This window comes from Ischnura elegans, chromosome 8 (assembly GCF_921293095.1).
Source record: "Ischnura elegans chromosome 8, ioIscEleg1.1, whole genome shotgun sequence".
In the NCBI taxonomy this organism is placed as follows: domain Eukaryota; kingdom Metazoa; phylum Arthropoda; class Insecta; order Odonata; family Coenagrionidae; genus Ischnura; species Ischnura elegans.
In genome coordinates this window covers 26,781,611-26,798,621 of record NC_060253.1, presented here as the reverse complement: position 1 = coordinate 26,798,621, position 17,011 = coordinate 26,781,611, and the positions used below count along the sequence as shown (strand labels likewise).

Here is a 17,011-nt window from a genome sequence, read left to right as displayed (position 1 = left end):
ATAAAATCTCATATAAAAATAGCCAAGTTGCATTTTATTCAGCTCTGACCATGGCAATATTGAGTGTATCCTGTAAATATGAAGGATTCTCGCATTTTTTCATATCAAGGCATATTATGAAGAAAAAAACTTATGTAAATACATGCATGATGAATGTGATTGTGTGTACACACAGTACATAAGTTACTACATGTCTTTCTTTTATTCACAATCATTAAGCATAATTTTGAAAAAATACATATCATAAATTTCAGCTATCTATATGTTTTGCACTTTTGCGTGAATCTAAGCATTTACATCATTGCCACTACTTGATGTTTTAATAATCACTCATTATACTACATATGTACTCAGTGTTACTCTTAAGAGAATAAATTAAGCATCATTATTTTCAGGAAAGGAGTTGACTGCCAGTATTTATAATTATGTATTGGAAATAATGGACCTCATTATTACATATTTTTGATTCCATATCTAGTGTTCTTCAAAGATGTGTATTCCTCTACATATTTTCTGGCTCATTGCCAGAGATGTCTGATGGCAGTTTGTACATAATGTTTGCTATAATTACAGGAGGCTCCAATCAGAGTGGCTGGTGAAATTTTATCATACTAAAGATTTAAACAATTTCTCGGTGATAATCTATGTGTATATGCAAAGTTTTGCATCATATGAAGAGATTACTAACTATTGAAAAAACTTTCATTCAATCATATATCATTTCATCATATGAATTTTGATTCAAAATTTTGCATTTTTCTCACCATTTCAAAATCTATCGATGTTTTTTTCTCTCCAATGCTATTGAGACATTTTGGCTTCATCTCAATGCTCGCATTCGGCACTCAAATTCCTCTGCTACTATTTATAATAAACTTTGTTTTCATGGATATGCTCTCTATTGAAGATATATCTATTGCAAATTTTTGGGATTTTTTTATTGGTATTAGATATTATATCTCTCAAGTATTTGTAGAATTCAAGTATATTCTACATTTTTGTTATTATTTGTGCTAACCACTATTTATAGGGAACTGCACTTTTATATTGTGTAATTCACTTTCATTCCCATAATGCAGAGGCCATATATCAGACAATGAACAGTGAAAAAATATGGGAATCTCATAGTATGAGTGCCAAGAATCATTAAATGATAAGTTGGAGCGTTTTACCTAAATATTTTTATGTGATTTGAATTCATTTGACAGGATTTGTTCGTGATTTGGACAATTTGAACTGAGCTTAAGAACAGCTTCTTTGCTGCTTACAGAATCTTCAAAATTTCTCCTCACTGTGAGATATCTTGAAAAGCACCTAAATGTATGTTAACAATTATCAGAGAGAATTATAGTATGTCTGGGAATGCAAACTGAGGCACTGATGCACAAATCAAGGTTGGAACTGCACAAAAATGAGGCACTTGTGAAAAGAGGAAATGTTGATTGCACATTTAATCATAAAAGTGGAAGTCGTACGCACATTCATTTTGGTATTAGCATGTAGTAATATTGTAGAGTGATGGTTAGCATGTTATCACCTCATGAAAGTGATGCACAAAGTTTGATGTTTTCTGTTCACAGACGTAAATATGTATGTAGCACGTGGTTACCATCAAGCCTATTCATATTCTTTCATCTCTCTGAATTGAATGCATGTATTTTCCATGTCTCATATCTTCTCCACTGGTACAGTCTACAATAACATACAGAATGGCCAAAATAGAGGAAAAAATAATGTCCTTGCAAATGTTGGCGAGAAAATTATATTTTTCCTCGATACGCAATGACTTATTCTTCAGACATTGGAAAAAACATGATACATTCTTCAGACTTGACCATTAGTGGTATTGATTGACCACCGGGAATGACCTAAGTTGCATCTAAAATTTATTTGATCAAAACACTTATAAAAGTAGGTATGTACATAGCAGTACTGTATGTTAAAGGTAATTTTCTTCACAGAAAAAGGGTAAATCACAGGCTGATTGGCTGATCACAGCTTTGGCCATTCATTTAGACATAGAACATGGAACCTTTAATATATATTTGTATATGTGGGACCAAAAATTGGAAAGATCTCATAAAATGAGTGGCTGCTAGTCACTTCCGCTGATACTCACTCACATTGCATAATTACTATGTCAATGTGATATTTCATCTTATTCATGACAAAAACGAAGCAAAGTAACCTTTCACAGCACATATTTCCATGTAAACATACTTATGGCCTTATATGTATTTAATAGCTGGTTAAAGTAACTCGCTCACCTTCATATCCACACTATAGATCATTTAGTATCTTTGATGAATGTAATATTAGTTCATTTTAAGAAATATATGTAACATTAGTTATAAAAGGGAATTTTTTTTCACTTCTCCCCTTCCTTGTTAGTCGAATACATTAATTTTATTTATTTTAATGTTTCTATTTTGAAATTTGCTGACATGTTGACAATAGAGAAAAAAATGAACACAATTGATAAATTACTGATAAATTTTTCTTTGTTAAAAAGAATATCTTGTTTTCACAAAAATTTTCTGATAGTGCTTTGAATCCATTAGTTATGATTGTGATCAATATAAAATTAGTTAAGACTTACTGCTTGCATTTTTGTTTCTCTGTGGATATCTACATCATTTATCCTTATGATGAGTTGATGGAGATTTCATATTGATAATTATTTGCACTATACTCACAATCAGTTTTACCTATTTGAAATCTATTACCTGTTCTTCAGCAAATGAGATATCAAAATATGGCAATGATGAATTAAAATTTCTGGTAATTACATATTGAACCACAAAAGGTTTACAGATCTTAGGGGTTGATTAAAAACTTAAGCCAAAAACTGATGGGGTTGTTATAGATGCTCTTTCCAGATACTCTTTATATTATGAGCAAACTTTTTTGATACACTTAAAATATGTGGGTCTTTCCAATTGCATTAAAGTGTGAAGAAAATCAGGAAATAGGGTATAAAATATTTTGGAGATAAAAATTATTTTCCAATGCATATTATTTTTTGTGAGATGGTACTATGCATTGTGCTCTGTACACTTCCTTCATGACTATTGACTCATTAATAAATGCTATTGAAGAATTTGAGTCCTGATTATTAACTTGATTGATTAAGTTGATTCATGTAACTAACTAAGTTGATTTATGCAACTAACTAAATTTTTTATGTAACTGAGGTGTACTATGTACTTTTTGTGATAAGCAGACCAACTGGTAAGTGCTTGCAGCTTGTTATTATGAATGGAATACACACCATTATGTAGCTAAAATACGCATAGACACCAAGGTTATTGTAAAGATTATTTATTTGACTCCGATTACTTCACATGAGTATATTTCTTACAAATGTTCTCCACAGATTGCACTGAGTGTCCTGCATGTATAGTAATTGTTGAATATTTCAACTCTGCCGCATGTGCAGCGGTGAAATTCACTATAATTGCAATGGAAAAAAATTCTTTTGGGAATTGAACCACAGAATTGTAGATTTTCATGTCACGTTGTGCAGACCACTACACAATCCAGATATACTTTGCCTTGGATATCAATGAACCTGGATAGTGCAGTGATCTTTGCAAAAGATGTTCTTAGGTATCCCTATCCCTATTTTCAACTTTTCATGACCACTTATTTGAATTCTCATAGTCTGCTGCTGGCACTGGCTTGGCGTTCATCATCTTTACTGAGGCCATCAACCAATTCCCAGGGGCACAGTTCTGGTCCGTCCTTTTCTTCCTCATGCTCTTCACGCTCGGCATTGACTCCCAATTTGGAACCCTCGAGGGAGTTGTCACTTCTGTCGTCGATATGAAGTTGTTCCCTAACTTAAGGAAAGAAATCCTCACCGGTAATTATCTTCTTTGGATTTACTTAAGGAAAACTATAAAATATCTATAATAAACAGAAAAGCTTCCGTAAAAGGTCACCTCTGTTCAGTGGTCACCCCCAGTGGCAGATCCAGGATAGGGACAAGGGGGGGCTAGGGGACATAGAGTGTAACCACCTAGCAGTATGGCAGGTCCAAACAAAATTACCATTCTATCTAGAGTAAAATGGATATTCAAGGGGGGGCTATTGCTCCCTCTTAGCCCCCCCCCCCCCATAGATCCGCCACTGGTCACCCCAGTAAATGGCCATTTTTTATCAGAACAGAATATTTATCAGTTTTCCTTATCATGCTTATTAAAAATGGCCATCCACTCACTGGCTACCCCTCTTACTGACCTTCAGGAAGACCTTAGCCACTCGGAATGGCCAACTAAAATTAATTATAAAAATAAAAATCCCAGGGATGCAGTGGAAATAAAAGTAAAGCCTTAACCCTTTCTAACCCAGTTTCTTTTGGAAGAATTCAAATTTTAAGATTTTTCATTAAGAAAACTTGAAAATTTTGCAATCAATCATAATTATCGTGGCAGCTGAATATTTCCTCATTACAATTAACACCACAAAATAATGCGTAGTTTAGATATTTCCGAAACAGAACATGTAATGCATACATTTTTGATGTTGCTTAGAAGCAACATTGGGTTGTAATGGGTTAAACACTTGCCTTGTCTTTGGATCCACCTATAGTAAGTGAAAGGAAAGATGAGATTACTTATTCCTCTATGACTTATCAAAGTTTCCAAATGGTTATATGAGGTCAAGAAAATGAGCAAACCTCTCAAAAGGATGGAGGTAGTAAAAATGGAACTGAATATCTAATCAATGGTTGTTAAAAATTTGATTGAACCCTTTATTTTATAAATGCTCATTAGTGTTTTGTAATTTACCCAAAATCCCCGATTCAGCAGCCACTCCTTCAAACACTACTTTTTCCGGGAACCATCAGTGACACCCCTAGATAGGTTTTACTGTAATTCCATGTGTTTAAAATATTATATAATTGATGAAATACCAATAATATCCAATGTCTTGACATAGTGGTGTGGATGCTACTTACAGTTATGTACTGCACCCCATTATGTGTACATGCTGAATACTACCTATTTTTCCATTTCCTTCATGCTACTGTATTCCTTCTTACAATAGTTTCATTGGATGTTCTCCTTTATTTGCCTTGAATGTACCATCCTTGGCTTTCATTACTCTTGTTATTGATTCAAATAACTTCTAATGGAGCCACATTCTGAGATAAGTATTAAATCACATTGTAAATTTCTACTACTGACCCATATTTTGGCACAGAATCATTTTAAAGTTCAAGTACTCAAAATTAACATACAGTTCCAAAACCTAGGTGATAAAATCACTTTTTCGTGACTTTCAGTGTGTGAAAGTCAGTATCCAAAAATTGAGTCGGTCATGCAAATGTTTTAGTATAAATGTTTTTTTTAATACACATTAATGTCTGTTTTATAGTGTTATACTCTTAAATGAAGTACTAAGCTTAAAAAAAATATTTATATTAAAATAAAAATGTTAAAAATTTATAACTTACCTTGCTGATATTAAAAAAAGTTAATTTTTAAGAATGAAGTAAGTTGAATTGTGTATTGCCCAGGGTACACTATATACATGATTATATTTTTGTTGATGTTGGTGTTATTTTCATTTTATGACTTCAGGTGGCCTCTGCTTGTTATGCTGTCTCATTTCCATGGCATTTGCTCATGGTGCAGGGAATTATGTGTTCGTTCTTTTTGATGACTTCAGCGGCAACTTCCCATTATTGATAATTGCCTTCTTCGAGTGCATTGGGGTGTCATATGTGTATGGATTGAAGAGGTAAGTGATTTTATGCTTTGCTATTTTCTTATGCTTGTGATAAATAATTTTCCATTTTAAATTTAATAATATCTAGATTTTAATCTATATTATAATAATAGAATCAATGATTAAATAGAAATAGAACTCTATAAAACTCTTTTATACACTTCATATTTTTTTATACACTTCGCTTCACTTTTATATAATTCCGAATATAATAATTCTAAAAGAAAAGTAATTTTTTGGGAAAATTCGACTTTTTTCTTTCCATGAGTGTTCAATTAAGGAAGCAATGATTTTATTGCTTAAATGGGTGTATCCTCAAGAGTAAGCAACCACACTGGCCAAGTACGTCATGTGGGTTATTCAACATGTAGGATACACATCTAGAAACCCTGCATATCATTGACTACTAAGTAGCATAATGGCAAGTCGATTATTGGCATAGTTTTCGTAGCCATTGTATATGTTTCCTGCAACAATGAGTTTATATTATCATATATCAATGTAAGTAATAATGTCGTTGTTACTCATAGTCTTACAGAAACAATTGTGCCAATGTCGACCAAATGTTCCCCAACCATTGCTGGAATAAGGGAATGATGGGAAAAGGCATCTTCATAATTATGTCTGTGGCACATATAGAAATGGGTGGGGATAAAGAGATGAAAGTTTCTGGATGTAAACAGTTAATAAGGATTTTTTCCAAAGTGCTAGTTGCCACATGTATTGACCTTGAGTTTGATACCCCAATTGAAAATGTTGCTGTCCCCTTTGAGAATTCCATTGTCATCTCTGATAAGTCTCAGTTAGAACATTGAAAGAAAAACTCTTTCCACTTAAATATATTTTTTTATTTTTACATTCTTTCTTTATTAAAAAATTAAAGTATATTAATTCTTTTTGCTGGGATACCAAAAACAATTTTTAATCACCAAAAACCTTGTTCATTGATAACCAAGTTGTTTAATTACTTAAATGTTAAAATTGGTACGAAATTGGTGTAAGATATTGGAGAGGTATAAGTTCTTTATGATGCATTGAATGGACTTCAATGAAGTTAATCCACCCAGTGGCACAGTGAGGGGGGGTTTTGGGGCATAAAACCCCCCCAGAGCTCAGAGGAATTTTTAAGTTTAATCCATTTTACTTAATTGGATTGATATTACTAAAAGAATAGCGTAAGAATTAATAAAATATCCCTCAGAAAGCCGTAAAGCTCACCATTTTGAACCATTTTTCTTAAATTCCACAATTTATTAATCTCGCACCTACCACTTATCCTGGTGGGTATTCCATACCCCACACACCCCAGTATTAGTTGCACCTTAACCCCCCCCCCCCCTGCCTTAATTCCTAGCTGAACCCCTGAATCCATCAACTATCAATTTCATCTTCATACCAGGTTTGCGGACGACATAGAACTTATGACTGGGCGAAGACCAGGACTGTATTGGCAGGCGTGCTGGAAATACCTCTCTCCCCTGGCCATGATATCCATCCTGGTGGCCAGTTTTGCAGAAATCGCCACCGAGGGCAGTGGGTACCCAGCGTGGGTGGCCGGGCGTGGTGAGACAGAGGAGCGAGAATGGCCCAATTGGGCCATCGGCCTCATTGCTGTACTCATACTCGCCTCTGCCCTCTGGATTCCCGTTGTTGCAATAGCAAGGTGAGTCCCCCATGCCATTTAAGAAGAAAATTCGGAAATAGTAATTATGAATTTTCGGGTAGTTTAATTCCAAAATCAAACAGCTTTAAATATTTAGGAGTCCATTTATCTAAGAATTTAGGATGGGGTTTAAACGTCGAGCACACAATCAAAAAATCTTTTTAAGTACTGCACTGGGTGATGAGAAACCTCAGAGGAGGCACCAGGGCCATGAAATAAATGGCCTATACAACCCTAGTACGACCAACTTTAGAGTACGCATCTCTTGTCTGGGACCCACATTTTAAAGGAGAGGTGAATAAATTGGAGAAGGTGCAGAAAAAGGCTGCTAGATATGTGTTGGGAAAGCATTAAAAAAATGGAAAGTGTTTCAGAAATGCTCAGAGTTCTAAGGTGGGAGAGTTTATAGGAGAGGAGGAAAAGAAGCAGGCTATGTGGCATGTCTAGAATAATGAGTGGGGAAAAAGCATGGAAAGAATTTGGGAAGGACATTTCAAAACCCAGCTTTGTTGGAAAAAATTATCACCAGTTCAAGAAAAAGTGCCGATCACAAAGGACAAATACAAAGCAGTTCTCCTTCTTGAATAGGACCTCAAGGGACTGGAACGACCTACCAGCAAAACTATTTGAGCCCTCCCCGAAAAATTTACATACTATTTTTAAAAAGCTGTTGAAGAAATAGGGACTAAGGGCTTCTTATGTTTTCTATTGTTTTGTCATCATATGTACATGATACCACCAGGCCAATGGCGTACTTGTAACCATTCAATAATAATAATAATATACTATAACGGGTCAAAAATTTTTCCAAGTAGTGAGGTGTAGCTGCAATTGCATTCTTAAAAAATTTAGCTTCCTATCTTGCGGCAAAATATATTAAGTCCTTGTTGCAACATTGAAAATTCAACATGGTTTGTTTAAGTATTGTCACCCCTCCAAACTTGGACTTGAATCTTCAATTCATTACAAGGCATACTCCAATTCTATTTCATTCTATCTAAGAATCCTATTCTCTTCCTTCACTGTCCTCACTATCCCAACAATATTCCCTCTTAACATTATTTCCTGTTTTGAACATCCCCTCACACTATTTGCTCAATACAAATCCTCTGTCTCCTCCACAGCTCATCCAGAAGCTTCTAATCCCACCTTGAAAATATTTTCCTCCCTCCAAATGAAAAGCACATCGTTCAAGTTTTATTTTATCATGTTCTAGCATTGAGCTCTCACTTTCAGGGCTTTTGGCATAGTTATTGTAGAAGATGAGGAGACTGCATGGTTCCCACGTGAAGAATTGAGGGAGCTGCATGGTGTGTGCCCTCATCGAGTCACCATGGCCGAGACGTTGCTGTTTTGCATCCACGAGGATGGCTCTGAAGGGCTCTGTTGCCCGACTCGACCACCAGATGGCGAGGAAGATGAGGATGATGACACTTAGCCATGAGGAAAGCCAACTTAGGTGTAAGGAACCTTCACAAACACTTTCCATGTCCAATTGTTTGGCTGTTTGTTGATTTCCCATACCATGTAAGTATAAGGAAGGTGTTTGTTGTAAATTATTATAACTTCAAGTTCAAAGTGTACAAATATTGTAATATTTACTTGGTTGTTACAATGATATACCTTGGGTACATTAAAATAGTTTGACTGTGTAAAAACTCTCAGTTACGAAAAATAAGTTTGAATAGCTCATTTAGTTACTATTATTTGAAATAGATCTGTGAAATGATTAATAATTGTTGTAATTAGTTCTTGCATTTACCAAAATATTAGTATGTAGCCATGTAGGCACTAATTTCAGTCAATACTTTTAGTAATAAAGGTTGCTCATCTGTTATGTTTCTTCATAGGTGAATTATCGGGTGAGTGTGCCATGTAAATACTAAATATTTTCCAAGTTTGGTTTAAAAGGTTTTCTGAGGGTTGCAAATAATCTGTTATACAAGCTATTCAGGAATGGTTGCAAATGTCTGTGAGTGTGTACATATCATTACCAGCCCTTTTTTATAAGAAAACTTACAAATTTCTTGCCTACATATTTGCAATTTTTTCTATTTTCTTTGGCTTTCCCCGGTGTTTCAACAAATTCTTGGAATCATAGTTACATTAAAAGGATTCTAAAACTATAATATAGTACAGTATTTTCCATATTTAAGTTGACATTTTTTAAATGCACATTTTCCTCTGCTGCAATTCATCTTCAACTAATGTATTCTTACATTTTTTTAGTCTTTCATATTGAGAATATGCTTCCACTGAGATGGAAGTATACATCTAATTTCTATTTTTTCAATTCTCTTTTCATTCATCTGCATTTATGTGATTGTGATTAATAACGTTTGAACCTTTTAGCCATGATATCTTCTTAATTGATATTTCTTATAAGAATCCTTGTCACTATAATTTGTCTCCTTGAATTTGACAACCATTTTCTATCTTATGGTATCTCTTCATGCACGTACATATTTTCAAATCATTTATTCTCAGTTTCAAAATCAAATGTCTTTGTTAATGTTTTTAGGTATATATTGTCATTAGCCTCTCATAAGAAGTTGGCTGAGCTTAATAATTAACTATGATTTTAGAAATTGTCTTGAGCCTTGGAAAAAATAAGATTTTTATGTGTTTATTTGATGCATGGGTCATATAATACCTCTGTGAAAAAAATGTGGTATTTTCTTTGGCACTTTCATAGCATTCCTGGGAGAGTGTAAGGAGTGCCTTCAAGTGTTGAATCCTATTAAGAACTTATAATTTTATTTCTTGATTGTTATAATTTCTTTATTTTTTTTAGTTTCCAAAATTTTTGAATAAAGTAAAAAATTTAGGATGAACAAAATTAATCTAGAAAAAAGCCATCTCTCTACCATCATGAACACTTAAAAGCTCATGTTTAAATAGCCTGTTTGAAGCTTAAACCGTGTTTTTTTTAGGTCCAAATTTTGCCCATTCCTCATTCCACCAGCTGAAAAGTTCCCATGTTTGTCTTATTCTTCTATTATGTTATAAATGTAAGACAGAAAATTACCTTGATCTTATCCTCATCTTATACATTTGAGCTTGGGATAAAATAGTCGGGAAATATGCTTACATCCTAGCTCCAACTGTGTTTGGCTTTGGGAGGTTGTTCGTCATGAACAATACTGATTTATAATTATAAGATTAGGCAGATAATTATAAGTGTGCAAGTGCCAAAATATTTTTTCTCGTTTTCTTCATGCTTTTTCTCCCCGCAATTTTTGCTTAGATATGCAAGCATTTATTTTAACATTAAGAGAAACACAATAATGTGTAAAGAGTATTCGTTTATTTACAATTTGTCATCCTTCAAAGAGTGAAGAAGACAATAATTGAAAAGAGGCTGAAAATTGCTTGCCTTCTAAGAGTTATAAGGGAAAGCTTTCATCTTGAGAGCAAAATTTATCCTATTGAATTTAACATTTCAAAGGAATCGAAATTTGTCATACTTATTTATTTTGAATGCCTCCTGTGCATTTTTCTAGATGTTTTTAAATTATCGTTCTCCTATCCATGTGGAGGAAACAAAAATTATTAAATTGAAAAGTTTTTACTGTTGTTGGTTGTATTTTCATAGTATTTTATGAGTGTTTACTTACCACATAAACTCCAAATGAGATGGTGATGAACTTTTTAAATGTGGTATTCTCTGCATTTGCATGAATTAAGATAAGAAGTCTTTGTGAAAATTGCTTTTTGAGCAATGTGTTGTGTGTATATAATACTTATTTTATTTGGCTATTGTTGTTTTCAATATGACAATAATTGATAAATTATTCTGAAAATAATATCTCTGAAAACATTTATACTTTCTCAGCTACACCTATTGAATTACCTTGAAAAATTGAGTCAAGATTTGAGACTTGTACACTAACTTTTCCAGGAAAAACATTAAATCCTGGGTTTTCATGCACCATTTAAATATTCTGGACATAAAAAAGTTATGCTGAAAAACAGCATTTATTATATGCCCTCCTTCTCTGGTCAACCTATTATAGTTTCATCTGTAAAAAAATGTTCATAGTGTGAATTGAGAAAAGTGTTTTCAAATACATCTACATATTTTTATTTTCACTTGAAAATGTTAATATTATTTTATAGGCTAGTAAATAAATGCAAAAGTTAAACAATTGTGAGAAGTATTTTTGTGTAACTGCTTAGACTACCTTTGTTATGGCTTAGTCATAAATTTGGAGTCAGTGGTTGTCTATGATAGGCAATAGCCATCCTTTGTTCAAATGTATGCATTAAAATATTAACTTAACTGATGTTGAAGCAAGTTTGAAGGCATATCCATGAAGTCTTTGAGTCGTAATTATTTTGTCAAAAATTAAAGTTTATAATAATCATGTATCTAGCAATCATTTTTGGGTGTTAATAAGAAAGAAAATGTAAATGGATGTATGTACTCTAAAATGAGTAGGTATACTTGAAGTATTTGGATTGGTTTCTGCACATGATGTGTGAGATGAATTCTAAATGAAAAACATGCTATGCTTTCTTGCCTAATTTTTCCATTAATTTAGGAATATTTTCATGATGGATCTCAGGTTCACATATCATTTCATTTTCACATATCTTTTTTCTAGTTGTCTGTTTTGAATTCAATATGGTAATACGTTGAAGCATTGCCATTAGCAGTATGATATACCTAAGTACTGGTTACTACATTGTGAGTAATCGTTGATAGTAGTGTAGGTAACAAGATCTGAATCAACAATGGATTTATAAGAAGAATGCAAATATTGATTTGATATTATTTTGTGGAGAACCTGCTTATGTTTACACATACATATATTGGTTTCCATAGTTCATCAAAAAAGAACAAATTCCTATAGGTATGCATTTTTAGGCATTCTCATGTTTTTAAATTTAAAGTTATCATATCAGATTTTCATATCATCCGCATGACATAAATTGATTTGGCAGAGAATAATTCGAAAAAGTAGGTTAAAATGCATCTAATTTTTGTGTCGGCTGTAAAATAATTATTTGTTGAAGAATAAAGTTTCATAAGTTTTACTCATTGTCAGTCCAATACATCTACAGAAACTCAGCATTTCACTCCTCTAATTGTGAGCATTGTCAGAAAAATGAGCCTCCTGATTACTCTCTCAGCCAGAGGAGCTAAATGTGGAGTTATTTTTAATTTTTTTAAATTAAGAAAAACTGGGAAAATTAATTTTTATTGCAAACAGAAGCAAGACAATACTCTTTGCCATCATTATAATTTATTTACAAAATTAAAAACTGCAAAAGCTGTGGAAGAACTTGGCTATTATCTCAATTTTTTTGTTAAATTTGAGTATCAAAGCATATTGTCAATATCGTGTTGTTGGATACTGAAATTATGCATCAAAATTTGTACATTGCAGTTGTCTTTAATTTTTATTATCATTTCTTAGCATTGTTGATGGGGTGCTTGGTGTGAACTCATGCAATGATTCTCACTAATGGTTCGAATTTATCGTTGTCAACAGCTTTCGGGAGCAGCTGCGTGTTGCACTTTGTCATGCGAGCTATCGTGTCCATTGCAGGCCGCATCACCAGGCGATAAACGAAGCGATCAGTCATTCATCGCCTGATGGTATGGCCTCAAAGAACGCGAAAGCTCGCACAACAAAGTGCAACACTTTGCTACTCCTGAAAGCCGTTGACAACGATGCCTCTCACTGCGAAAGCCTATGTTCCAGGCTCGACTTTAGTTTATAAACACAGTAAATATATCAGATTTCAAAATACACTCAAAAATTTATTGTACTATGCACTTGCCTCCAAATTTAGATGTATTATTTAACAATGCAATCTAATAATAATAATAATGAAAGAAATGATCAATGAAGGGAAAAATTTTCTCAAACAAGTTTATACAACCACATTATGTCCACAATTTTTGGTTTCCTTTCTGATGGCATGTAAATCATAGTCCAAATTAAGGCGAGCAAAATTTCAAGCATGTCACATCTCATTTTTTTTAAGGGTAAAAGTCATAAATTGAATTCTAGAACTTTCTTTCCCTTGCATAATTTCTACTGGTCACCAGTTTGGAAGTTAAGGTGGAGTAGAAGCGAATCCATGTAGATTGCCCAAAGGTGTACTTGTCTGGGAGAGAGAGGAATTTTTGGCAAGGAAGTTGCATCAACGTAATCAGGTGACAGACATAGTTTATGCTCTAAGGCAGGCAAACCGCTGGTATTCCAATTCTGATGCATGCACCGGAAAAGGAAAGTGATATGACATGTTTGAGTATCCCTCGTCAGAATTTGGTATAAAAATAACATGCCTATAGAAAGGAAACTGATTTTCTCGCTGACATATTTATTATCAGAATACACTTATCCCAATTTGGTACTACCATTGTGCTCTCTTTTTCATTGAAGAATATTTTGAAGGGGGAAACTTTTCAATATGCCTAGAAAAATGGATGACATTGATTATAAAAGATCTCCTAATTTATATCACGCTCTGGAATAATCTTAACCTCTCCTTTCAGCCCATGTTTACATTGAAAAATGGGCAGCTTCTTTTTTGTTCTTTTTTCCTGTCCATCTCAAAGTATCCATTCTCACCAGCTCTGGCCTAGAGGAGTAATATTGTCCTGGGAATGATCGAAGAGAAGCCTATTATCAGGTTTGACCTTCTATTTTCAAAATGAGCCAATGAGTTTATGATCTATTTCCCAAAAGACAGACCAAGTTTTACTTGAAGTGTTACTCTTATGAAATCTGAGTTAAGATGGACTCCCAAATAAAATCTCCAACTCAGCTGTTGCCTGGCCTTTCGTCCTTCAGTAACGGCTGTCTAGCCATAACACCAACCAAATACCATCTTTAGAATTTCATTTTAAAAAATCATCATCACATAAATTTAATCATTTCTTCGAAAATTGCTTCATTTTATCTGTGAGGAAAATTGGTGCCTTTATCTAATATTGCATATTATGAGTTGAGTCATGAAATTTGATGTCGGATCTTTCTAATTCTTGTCTGCTCATGTAATCATCATTTTTTCTAGTGCTGTAGGATGTAATGATGCAGTCAAAGTTCCTTGAGTTGCCTAGTTATTCACATCTATATTCTCACGTATCGTATTGAGTCAAAAGTACTGTGATCATTAGCACTGATAGTTGCGCGGGATTGGATGATGATAACAGTGAGGAACAAGGAAGGTCCGTAGTTGCATCCATAATCATGCATTCTTGTGATCTCAAAGTACATAAAACACAACAAAAACCTCCATGAATGTTATCTTTGGTATTCTGAGTAGCGATAAAGATCTAGGACTTAAGATAAAATTCTCCCAAAAAACCAGCAGTAAATCCACTGTAGTACCAAGTCATTGTTCACATAGATTGCAATGGGGAAAAATTACTTACTACTCTGGGAATCAAAATACTGTGCAAATCACTGTGCAGACTACACTATCGAGGTTCTTTGATTCTTGGCAATTAATGTGAATTTCTCCTCTGTTCACTCTGCAGGATTGAAACATACCCCAAATAATTGTTGTAGCACCTATGAATTCTGAATGAAGCAAAATGAAGTCCTATAAACACTTTTTTTGTAAAAATTATTATGGGATAAAGAAGCACTGTTCCTAGACAGAATCACTGTGAAATGACGTGTTTTCTTTTTCTCTAATTTCTCTGATTTTGTGTTAGTCTTATTCTTTGGTAGTTGCTAAAGAAGTTAATAGTCATTCTGAGAGGCCAGAAATCTAATTTTGTTAGTTAGGAAGATTTAATAACAGTGCTAATAAATGTTGGCTAATGTCTACAAAGGGTTGTATTTAAATAGTGTACAGTTAACTTGATGACGAATGAAGACCTAGGTTAGAGATTTAGTGTGTGTAAGGTTTGCGTCTGCTCAGCTTCATGTGCTGTGAAGATAAAATTGGCTAATAAATGAATCAAGTGAAGCTGAGAGAATCATGAAATAATTAATCTAGCATAATGGCACATGTATGATAAAATAAATGAAATAGCATAGCAATCTCCATTTCTTGAGTTACAGCATATGTGTAGACCACCCAAGTAATTGATTTGAAACATTAAGGAATAATTTCAAACTCTAAAAATTTGTAGTCCTGCCTTAACATTCACTCTGTTGTGATATTCAGTTGTATCTATGGACATTTTTCAATCTTGTGAGACAATAATGAAGAGCTGGCATATGTTTTCTAAATAAAAATTTAGAGCAGATTACAAAATAACCTCATGGATGTGATATGTATGTATGTATGTTAATATTTTTGTGATATTTTTTTGTACAATATAATATAATATAAATATATTTGTTTAACCATAGAATCATTATGGTGGTGTATTATCATATTTATTACCAATTAATGTGAGTTGTAATTTGTGAAAGTGATGCTCAGGGTGATTTGAATACCCCTGATGACAATAAAACTGGGATATAAATGGAAAATAATGAGTGTAAATAGTGGTACCTGAGCATCCATGATTTTATTTTGCATTTAATTGAGAAGGAATGTCCAAATTTTTAAACAAAATGCATAAGCTGGAAAAGTGTGCTCTATTAGATTAGTGAATTTTGGCTGTAAGGATATGAAGAAAGTCAATCTAATAAAAAATGTATCCATGCTCTAATGCTGTGCATTTTAAATTCCTATGTGAGTTCATGAAATATTATGTTCCTACAAGTGTTAGCCAATGTTTTCAATGGGAAACATCTTTGACATGGTTATTTCATAAAAAGGAACTGTGGAATTTCTATTTCCAATGACTCTACATTTACATTTAATTTGCCTATCTCTTGCCTTTGCTGATTTTAATTAAAGGAACATTTATTTAATTTTTTTATAATTACTTAATCGCTGAGGTTGTACACATAATTTTGTGCACTTCATTTACTTTAAGTTGCTGGTCAGTTTCAGCTGGTCAATGGTAATTTTAACAGTCAATTTTTTCCATTGGAAATCCAAAGAATGGATGATGAAGTTTAATATTTCCTCCTTTGTTGTTAAAAAGTTCAAGATTGCCATTTGTAATTATTTTTAATTTTTATACTTGTCCCCTTTTGATTGAGGTTACTGTCATGTTTTTTTGTACATTTTGGAGGCTTCCTTATCGATACCTCATTTAACCTAGTTCTTTCATAAATGTATTGTGATTGGTTACACTGTCCATATCATTTCAAATAGATGTTTAATTCAGTCAATAATTTGCCATACTTGTTTGATAGAGCATGAGATATGAAATACTTATGTAATTATACTGCCTAAAATTCTGTTACGAAATTCATAAAATAATAATCCCTTTTGTAAATGCAATACCTAAAATTATGAATTGTAAATAGACTTGTTGTTTGTTCATGGTAAAAAATAAAATGTTTATAATTGAAGGATCATCTCATTATGATTTGATATTTTCTCTCTTAGTATCAATGCACCTCTGTCTTACCAGATTTCACGTCATTTAATTTAAATCATTTCATCGGGAGAAAATAAAATGCTTACATTGGACCAGGATCTTTAACACTTTCCCTACTAATGATGAAAATACGCGGCAGGACGTTTCTTGATCCGGGATATGAGAGCCGCAAATTTTCGTCAAAGATTTTTCTGTGCAGG

General features: G+C 33.3%; 1 protein-coding gene across 1 annotated transcript in view; it reads left to right on the top strand.

The window, feature by feature from the left end:
* Nucleotides 1-16,782, top strand: part of LOC124163461 (sodium-dependent neutral amino acid transporter B(0)AT3) — a 204,257-nt gene extending 187,475 nt beyond the window's left edge. Inside the window, exons 10-13 of the mRNA XM_046540381.1 lie at nt 3,664-3,865; nt 5,589-5,748; nt 7,136-7,399; nt 8,636-16,782. Coding sequence (XP_046396337.1) covers nt 3,664-3,865; nt 5,589-5,748; nt 7,136-7,399; nt 8,636-8,837 — 828 coding nt within the window. The 3' untranslated portion in view covers nt 8,838-16,782. The remainder of the gene's footprint in view (nt 1-3,663; nt 3,866-5,588; nt 5,749-7,135; nt 7,400-8,635) is intronic.
* The last annotated feature ends 229 nt before the right edge of the window (nt 16,783-17,011 follow it).